Source organism: Myodes glareolus, chromosome 11 (genome assembly GCF_982192425.1).
Source record: "Myodes glareolus chromosome 11, mMyoGla1.1, whole genome shotgun sequence".
NCBI classification, from domain to species: Eukaryota; Metazoa; Chordata; class Mammalia; order Rodentia; family Cricetidae; genus Myodes; species Myodes glareolus.
The window spans coordinates 83,342,489-83,352,397 of NC_142036.1; the positions used below are offsets into that span (position 1 = coordinate 83,342,489).

The 9,909-nt window shown below is 41.6% G+C and overlaps 1 protein-coding gene across 9 annotated transcripts in view; it reads right to left on the reverse strand.

Moving 5' to 3' along the window:
• Etv1 (ETS variant transcription factor 1) overlaps window positions 1-6,582 on the reverse strand; it is a 92,980-nt gene extending 86,398 nt beyond the window's left edge. The window contains exons 1-4 of one of the 9 annotated variants that reach the window (XM_048415681.3): window positions 6,245-6,582; window positions 4,733-4,864; window positions 3,850-3,937; window positions 2,476-2,523 (exon numbers count right to left, since the gene is read on the reverse strand). In XM_048415681.3, the coding sequence (XP_048271638.3) occupies window positions 2,476-2,523; window positions 3,850-3,937; window positions 4,733-4,777 (181 nt within the window). In that variant the 5' untranslated portion in view covers window positions 4,778-4,864; window positions 6,245-6,582. Of the gene's footprint in view, window positions 1-1,956; window positions 2,347-2,475; window positions 2,524-3,849; window positions 3,938-4,412; window positions 4,587-4,732; window positions 4,865-4,998; window positions 5,129-5,292; window positions 5,792-6,244 lie in introns of those variants that run through there. The other 8 variants (XM_048415680.3, XM_048415682.3, XM_085697729.2 and 5 more) reach the window with 8 other exon arrangements.
• Between the last annotated feature and the right edge of the window lie 3,327 nt (window positions 6,583-9,909).

The following is a 9,909-nucleotide window of genomic DNA, read 5'->3' on the forward strand; positions in this document are numbered from 1 at the left end:
CAGGTCTGAAAAGACTTTTAGAGACCTGTTATACTTCCTGGAGGGATTCTAGCTCACAGAAGAAACTTGATAAACTGTCAATGATCTCTTTTTAAAAGACCAAACTGTCTTAAAACCCTATAGTCATTTTCTTGACTATGGAGCACTAAGAAAAAGGATAAATTCATAGCTTGCCAGTTTAACAATCCATTCACTTCTGCTTGTCTGTTGTAACAGAAATGAACAAAATTAGCAACACATTAAGTAGTCTAGTTTTGAGACTCTTATTGTTCAATTCATAAGTCAAATTAAAATATATAAGCACAGTACTTATATTTAATTGCTAAAAATGAAAATTAAATGTGTAGTTTATTACCATAAAAACTGCCTTACTATTAGATTTTTTTAAATTACCTTAATAAATTTTGCTTACTGCATAACTGGATAAATTAATGTAACTACTTTGGAAATGTTTATATTATTCTAAAGTGCAACGTGTAAATAGTAACACACCTGGATATTCAATAGAGATCTCCAGCTTAATTTCTGCATTTCACTAAGCTTATGAATTCTTTTCTAAGTAAAAGCCGGTGTTCCTCCAAATACATTAGCCCTTATCTAGATTTACTTTATGTAACGATGAATCTTAGGGCTGATTTACAGGTAGTGAAGAGATAAGAATATTTCATCCTGTTGTAGAAGGCAAACTCGGATAAATTATTCAACTCTCTTATCTGAGGCATAAGACACAAATAAAACAAGGGGAAAATGAAAAGTGAGAGAAAGAAAATGTACTGAACATGATAAAAGTCTGCCCCAGATCTACATTTTAAAATTCTAGAAACAGCTGCTGTGCACATTCCAAATCTGCCAGCCAGTGCACTGACTTGGATTCAGTTTTCAAATCTAAACATCACAAGAACCAATAAACCCTCCGCAATAATTAAGGTACGTATGGCAACTTATTTTGGATAAACAAGTAAACTCTTGAATAAACAAAAATCCACATAACCTTCAACTTGGCAAAACCGACAGATAAAAGTTAATGCAAGAGCCTCTGCAATTTTTCATGAAAAACTATTTGAATATATGGTTTATGTTGCAATCATAAGTAATCTATTGCACTAAGTTTCATTTAGCAACAAGAAAAAAAATGATCTTACATTTTTTAAAAAAACAAAACTTTCACTAATACTTACCATTCATTAACATTTAAATGCAATCCACCCTTTCAAAGGATAATTAAGAGCTATTTAACTTAAATGATTTTGAATCATTTAAGATCATAAAAGCCTTTTGAAGAACTAGAGTTATCAGCAAGACAAAGAAACTTGTTTACTTGCTAACAGCAACTTGATCAAGTGCATACAAGACCATAGCTAAAACAAGCTCATCCGTCTACCACAGTGCTGCTACAGCTGCCCTGGGTTCCACCTGGAGACCCTCCCTTCACTTTTAACCAGAATCAAATTCCCCTCAGGAAGCATATACACATATATACATATATATATAGTATATAGTATACTAAATACTTAACAAAACATGCTAAATATTTAAACATCAGCAACTTTCTCATTTCACGCAAACAGACACACACCACAATTGTAAAATAACGTCTCACAAATATTGCAATTCCAAGAGAAAAAAATTGAAATTGTAGATATCAACCAAAAAACCTTCCACCTTAAGCATATCTGAATATATGTCAAGCTTTACTGAAGCTATATCTCATTGTTTCTATAAACAAAGTTGCACAAAATAAAGGATATAATAGGTTGTAGCATAAAGTTTTTTAAGAAATCCAAAATCCCATTAAATGTCTCCACATTAAATTCTAATAAAAGTTATAAGGCGTCAAAAGTCAAACTTCAACAACCATTACATGCATTATAACACACAAAACAATTTTAAAAATCTTCACTCCCACTAAAAGATTTACTTTAAATCCCCCAGATTTCCTAGTTGTGAGATACACACCTAATGTTCTGTGTTGTGAGCAAGGAGGAAAGAAGACCCCTGCACTTAAATCTTGAAGCATCCCGTACTGATGAGCCCAGAGAAACTAATTTCTGCCATCAGAAAGTCCCCCACCAGAACACCAAATAATCAGATGCGTTGCTCAAAAGGAAACAGCAAGCCAGCCGGTTCTGGCTCGAGGTCTCCCGAGGTACAATAATATAAACCTGATCAATTGCAATTAAAATCCGAACAGAGACTTAGAACCTGAAGTCTTGGTGCATTAGCTCTTGCCAAAAGCAGATGTGATTGTGAGCTGGAAGCAATTTCTCCTGGTAATTTGTGATGACACTGGGTAGTGCAGCCCCAGAGTCCCCAAAGACAAGCTCATCAGAGGCTCTAATGTATGCATGACACATGAGGTGGCTCTTTTAGAGCTCAATTAATTGGGTTGAACATTAAGACAGCAAGTTCAGGACTCCCTCCACCCCCTTCTAGAGTTGCTTTCCCCTTCAAAGCCATTTTTTCTTTTTGCCTTACCTTCAGCAAGCCATGTTTCTTGTAACTGACTCAGATCTTGAAAGAGTTCTGAAAAGCGAGTCAAAGACACAAACATCAGACTCAACCGTCTGCAGTCTTCATTAACTGAAACTGTTTGTCATGATGCTGGCATTCAGCTTGATTTTAACTTAGAGAGCATCAAGTAAATACAGTATGCACCTCCGAAGTATCTGAATAACACTGCTTACTTATGACATCAGTTAGATGACACTCTATGAGATTTCTTTAGACAAATAAGTATCAGTTATCTTCTTTTTCTGTTTTAGCACATAATTAAGAGGTAAGCTCAGACAGAACAGAAAACACGCGTGCATTGAAATTTGCTGTGGTGCTGAACTAAGGATCATACATACAGAAACCTTTTCTCAGTACACTTAACTCCTGCTAAAATGGGACAAGGGCAAAGAATAGAAAGACAAAACATTTACATCTTCTAAGTTTAGACACAAAATATCAACAGAACTCCAGTTAACTTCCAAGTTGTAATTTTCAGTCAAATACCTTAACACTAACAGGGGCGACTTCACAAACAGGCATTTAAAGAAAAACTTCTACGTTAGCACACTTATAAAAGTCAAAGACAGATAGTACCCTGGTTTTGGTTTATTTATCACTATTTCATACTGTCTTCTGGCATGGGGTGTGGGGAGGAGAATGAAAATGTGATGAAGCTGTAGAATTCAGTACATTTAATTTAAATTCAAACTGAACTTTGGTAACTGAGCCTAAGTTTCTTCAGTCCATTATGAATGCCCCACAGGTTGAAATAATTCTTAATTTATTGACTTTTTACCAACAGTTTATAGAAGAATCTGCAGCCTCATTTACCAAATAATATATAACTACTCATTAAGCCTGAAGTTTGATCTCGTGAACACTTCAAGGCCTATTAACAAGATGTTATGACTTCACAATACAGTCATCAAACTCACTCATAAAATTTCAACAGTAGTATATGGCTTCATTTATATTGTTTAACTTGTAATAAAGTTGAAAGAAAAAACGTAAGCAGTGTGAATAGTTGCTTGCTTTGTTCAAGAGTGTTAGATAGTTTTAAATTGTTAGCTTGGTGTAGGAAATTTGCTATATGCCATATGGACAAGAATAAACATGAAAAAATGTTTAAAAGAAGAAGGTCACTGTTAGATGTTAATTTACTTCTTTCTTTAGTAAGTGACAAGACTATAAAATAGTCTCCAAGGCAAACTCTCTTTTGGAATGGGTACATGTAATGTCCATGTTAAGTTCAGGAGTTCCAATGTTTGTTATTTTTTAGATGATCTTGAGATGGACCCCTTCTTTGGAGGTTAGAGGGTGTCAGGAAGAGGGGTTCAGCTCAGAGTCAAACCTCACCTTCTGAATCATGAGCCAGATCTCTGTTAATGACTTTTCTTTTCCTGACATTTGTTGGTTTCTCGTTACAATTTCTCCCACGCTGACTCTACAAAAGGGAAAGATAAAATCCTTTAAAAGAACGGAAACCTCAGATGTCACACATTAAAAAAAAAACATGCATACATAACAAAAGCCTACTGGATCCTCTCTCTGAGTTTGAAAAAAATAAAAGTTCACAGGAGAACTCCAATATGTATTGTCTGACTTTGACAGCGAAAGCTCACACTGGGAGTTCAACAGCAAGGGAGAGTGGCTTCCCAGATTCTTACACTCCTGTTTATTCATAGCTCACGTAATCTCAGCAGCGAAACATTAAGCTAAAACAATGTTGTTGTTTTTTTTTACTAAATCAACTCTAGATTAAAACACTAATTCCATTCTATCTCAGACAACACCCCCACCCGCAGTAAGAGAAGCCAAAGGGGTAGAAAACTGGAAAAAGCGAGAAAATGAAGGAGAAAAAAAAGCACCCCCCCCCAAGACACCCCATGTAAATAAAAAGTGTCAGCGTTTGTCTCAACTTCGTTCTTTTCAATGTGGCAGACGAACCCAGCCACAAACTTTGAGTGCAGCTGCAGCTGCCCTCCGTCTCCTGTTCCACTCATGGTGGACACTTGAACCAGAAGGGGTCTTAAAACAAAACTATGCCTTATCCAAATCACTCAGAGGTAAGCTCATTTTGTAGACGGGTCTTCTAGAAGCAGAGTCGCCCTACAGTGGCAACAAAGCAGATACAGTGTCTCCAGTCCCAACCCCCTGCCCCCTCCCTCTGCAGCTCTCGCGCTCCCCACCCCCGTCCGAGCCAACTTTATAAACAGCAACTTTCGAACTGATCACTCACGTTGGTGACCACGTAAGGCACTTGCTGGTCATAAAATCCATCCATTCTGCGGCTCTTCGCAAATATTAGCTCAGTGTTTTATATTTTGAGCATTTAGCTGGAGATTTCCTCGGGGTCTGGACTTCTATCAACCTAGAGGGGAACAAGATGGCTTTTAGGCTTTAAAAAAAAAAAAAACATGAATGAAGCTCTTGCATTTGCATAGCTAATTACCCTCGACAGTCCCATTCACAAAAAATAACCCTCCCCTACGCCGCCTTCTTCACCTGGATCCAAGAGAGCTAAGAGAGTTCACAATTTACATATTTTCGGTCGTATCAAAAAATCCTAACAAGAGGCAGTGTATTTATTTACACTCTGGACGGTCCCCGTTCGCTCAGTGTACCCCAGGCAGCTCTGATTCGCAAACGTGTGCAAAACTAGCAATGGCGATCAACGAGACTTGCTTTTCACCTAACGGGACTAAAGAGAAGGAGACACCTCTTTCATAAGGATAGTTTTTGCAACCCACAACCATGCAATTATCTGGAGAGACATAAAAAGTTGTTGGAAAGACCCACCTGAAGGCCACGCTAGGCGAACGGCTGCAAAAAATTCCCTCCAGATTTAATAAAAACATTAATTATTGCCCAGCACTTCCCCTTGGAAGCCGAAAGCGCCTCTGACAGAGCTCAATTCGGTGGTTTTTCCTCTACTTCTCCTCCAGGGGCCTCCAATCCAAACTGATGGATCGCTGCCTCCCATTGGCTCCACGTCTCTTTCACAAGATCAGATTTCGGGCTGTCAATCAGGCGGCTTTCGGCCCCTTCCCTTGGGTCTCTTGCGCCCCTCTTGCCTACAAGACTGCTCTACCGGGAGGCGCAGAGTCCGCACCCAGGAAAGGCACCAAGGAAAGCTTCCTAACTAGCTGTTTTGGTCAGACCCGGGGGATACTGAAACCTAGAGCGCCGAGTCTACCAGTTCTCATTCCTAGCGTGTTTGATCCATTATTAGGCAGATGTCCTTAAAGCCCGGCGGTGAGGTTCAGGTACAGAGCTACAAAGCGGACGTCCGCAATCCCTCTTTACGTCTGACCCATGCCCACTGCACGCTCCAGGCTCACTCCCCACCAGCTTTCGGTCCAAGCAATTTTCTCATGTTTTCGACACTAACCAATACCATAGGGCTTATTGGACACTTAAAAAAATACATCCTCATCTCAAACAATCTCCTTTTGTCCGTGGGATTTAAAAATACTGTTAGGAAAGCAAGAGGGAGAAGCTGCTTCTTAGGAGAGGTGGCACCGGGAGGGAGGATCCGGAGGAGTAAGGAGCGGAGAAGGCGAGGAAAAGTATAAAAAAATCAGATTCACCCCAGCGAGTGCTGAAGGAGCAGAAAGCCCTGCGGGCCACAGAGGGGTGGGGGAGGACTGGGTGGTTCAGATTCCCCCCCCCCCCCACACACACACACGCACACACCCGCCGTTTCCGGAGCTTTTGTTATGTATACAGAGAGGCGGAGAGTGTCACTTACTGTACTTGAGGATTTCACTTCCTCCACCAAGGAGGGGAGGGGAGAGCGGGGAAAGCTCGGGTTACAAGGACAATGATGGGACGTTTGGCAGCGAGGACGTCACCGAAGCTGCCTGCCCGTGGGGCTTGGTTCAGATGTCCCCTTCGTAGCCGCTATACTACCCAGGATGGGAGGCTGGGAGGAGGGGACCGGGAGCTTCAGGGTACGAAAGTCACTTGAGACCGACTAGGGCTAGTGACTAAAGGACTTTTCCAGCAGCTGCTTCCGTAGAACAACGTGCTCCTTTCTATTTGAAAGTTTCTTCCCTTAAATGGTGGAGACATTAACATGGGAGCTTCATGCGCGCCTGGCCCCCCAGACCCGCCGAGGAAGAGCAAGGTCTATGACAAAAACACTCTGCATTTCACCCCGAGGGAAGTGTGGTCTTGGAGGGCACACACAATGCTCGCCCCGAGACTGGTCAGAGCACCGCGCGCGTCCCCCTTCGCAGAGAACTGCTAGAGAGCCTGGGCGAGGGCTGCGTTCGCGGCGCCGCAAAGCTGGAGTCGGGGAGCTCTGCAGGGCTTTGTGAGGGTGCACCCAGGACAGGGGACAATAGCGCGGGTGCCCAGCCGACCTGCAAGCCCCGGGACAAGACAGCAACAGTTTTCAAAACCCTTCTCAGAGGCCAGAACGGGACAGGTATCCAGGGCAACCGGGAGAGGGCGGAGCTTCTCCAAAGGCCCCGCGAGCCTGTCCCTGCAGCCAATGAGGAACCGTAGATTTCCTGTCCATTGTTGTTTATTGCTGACCCCGCAGCGCTCCGCCAGCGGATTGGCTGTTTATGAGCAGGAGGCGTTGCCCGTGCCTCCCCCGCCCCCATCCACCTTTCAGCTCCATTCACAAAATCCCAATCTCTCTGGGTCACGTGGTTGGGGGTGTGGAGGGAGAAGAAAAAAAATGACACAACAAAGACCCAAGTTCCTAAAACCTCAGAAGTTTATATTCGTCGCTACCTCTCCTATGCACCCTTGGTTACAAATGACAGTAGAGCCTTTTATCTGAGAGCAGAGGTAGAGAGTCAGGAACGAAGTCCAGGTTAAAGGAACGCTCACAGAGGATGATAATTCCAGGGTGCCCTGCCTCGGAGAAAATCCTGCCAAAGAACAGAGACCTGAGAGTGGGGAGAGAGCTTAGAAAGGACTAGAAACTCTTGCTGCTCTTCAGCAAGAAGCTGTTTAAAAGTGCCAGCCGTCTCCATAGAAAGGAGAAAGTTCTCTTCTGAAGCTCTCCGGTTACCCCAGTGTCATTTTCTCTCCAGGTTCTTTCAGTGCAACTTTTCACAGGCTGACCATTTTAGTTCCGGCTTCCAAAGTCCAGCAACCCTCCAAGGCCCCTTCTTCTTTGAGGATGGTCATCGTGCTGCTGGACTCCGCATTTCCGCTTTACAGCCCCGAGTCTCACAGTGGTTGAAACTGGTTTTCTTCTGTGACTCAACAGCCATTCTCTCTACAGCTCTTCTAAGCAACCTAAACTGCTGAACTAAGTGCGTGCTTTCTGTGATCAGACGACTATCTGAACTAGAATCCCTTCTCTTCGGCTTTCTCTTTCTCTGACTTCGTAGTCAATGAGACATTTTCCCTCTTCATTGTTCTGCTCCTGGTTATTCATGAAATACTAGCATCTAGCCTGGAACCTAGCTCTGCTCTACCCTTGTCACTAGGAAAAAGAACAAGAGATCCGGTAGCAGAAGATAACAAAAGGGTTGAGAATTTAACTGTCGGGAGTGTCACAGAGATGGAAAGTGGCCGCAGACGCAGCGGTACGCATAGGAAGAGTGCTTTGGAGTCGCACACATTTCCACCACTATTGGAGACGGTCTTTTTAAATCAGTTTAGTACATTTCAATCCTTCTTGGATGGAAAATTTCATTTTGGCGCGATTTCAAACATAGAATGGCAGTGCAGAGGCCAAAAGGCTTTGACATTTATTTACTTGTATTTTGAAATCCCATTTGGGTTTTGAAATAAGAGCTCTTGAAGGAACATACTCCCTCCCCAGCCCTGCTTTTTTTTCTGAAAATTTTTTTAACTTGCATATAAAGCTATTTAAAACTTTATAGTTCCTTTGCTGCTATTTTGTGAGTAAAGCAATATACATTAGTGGTTTTTCTGCAGTTGACTTTATGACACTGAAAATGCATGTTAAGTAATTTAATTTCTAAAAGTTGTCCAGAAAAATACAAACTAGTGTGTTCCCACTTTTTAAAAATGGTTAATGCCCATGCCTGTACTCCTGGCACTCGGGAAGCAGAGACAAGAGAATGACTGCAGGTTTAGAGCTACTCTTGTCTGAGGGGGGAAAAAAACACAGTAAGCAAAATTAAGTTATTAGCACAATTAAAATTTAAAAATATTTAAATTAAAAATTTAAAAAATATTTAAAAATTATATGAGTAAGTAAACTCACAATTTTTGTAATTTGTTTTACTAAAATACTATGTAAGTGAACTGATGATGAACTAATTTTCCCCTTCCATAGGACTATATCAAATAATCATGATAAGATATACCATTATCCAGGATTATGAGCAATGTAAAAATAACTCAAGGGGAAATATGGCGTCTCACCTGCGTGCTGAGAGATAGTTGATAACCTCCTGCAGATGTCCTCGACAAGGGAAGTGGGACGGGACGTTGAGGTGACGATTAAAATTATCAAAGAAAAGATAGAGCAGGCAACGTTCTCATTCCCAGCAGCGACAGTGACCCGACCTCTATCATCTAGAGCAAGTCTGTTCGCCATGAAGTCGAAAAGTGGCTAGTAATGCCCAGAAATGCGGCTGGTAGACTGAAGTAATTCACAGACCTTTGGAAGTTAAGTACCATGTTCAAGGTCAGTGAGTTCAAAGTTGAGGGTGGGGTAGGACACTATCTCCTGGTCTCTGACCTGTAAACTTCCTCCTAAACCCAAAGTTAAAGTTAATAATCCTGACTTGGAAAATCCCACAACAGCAACAGAAGTATTTATTAGAAGAAAAGTTCTAAATTCAATCCAATCCCACCAACAGTTTAATGAATTACACTACTTCAAAATTCAATTGCGATTACGTACCTATTTTCTTTTCTTTTTTCTAACTATGTGATTTTCCTGATTCTCAAAGGAAATCACATAAGAAATGCCCTAAGAATTCAGGTTCCTAGATGTGTTCAGTCTTGGGCACTGTGGGCTGGAGCTAAAGTGTAGGGATCTGAACCCTGGGCTAATTTCTACAAGAATGCAAGGAAAAACTCTCAGAATGTGCCAGTCAGACACATTTTACTTGTCCTACACACTGACCTTCACAGACAACACTTAAAATTCAAATTATGTCCAATAACCTATACCAGCATGCCCGCAAAAAAATAAAAGACTGGTAACACTGGGTCATGAATTTAAAAAAAAAAGAATAGAAAAGAAAGGAAAAGACATGGCTTACTATAGGTGTGGAGGAGGAGAAAGTTTATTACATATGTGGGAAAGCATAGTTAGAGGCAGGGACATCTGGTTTAGTCCAGAGTGGACAAGAGCAGACTTATCTGGTCCTTGTGGGGAGAAGACAAGGGAAATGGAGACAGGAAAGAGAGGACCAAGTCCAGCAACAAGGAGGCCAAAGGTACAAAAAGGGGTGGGTAGTCAAAATGTCT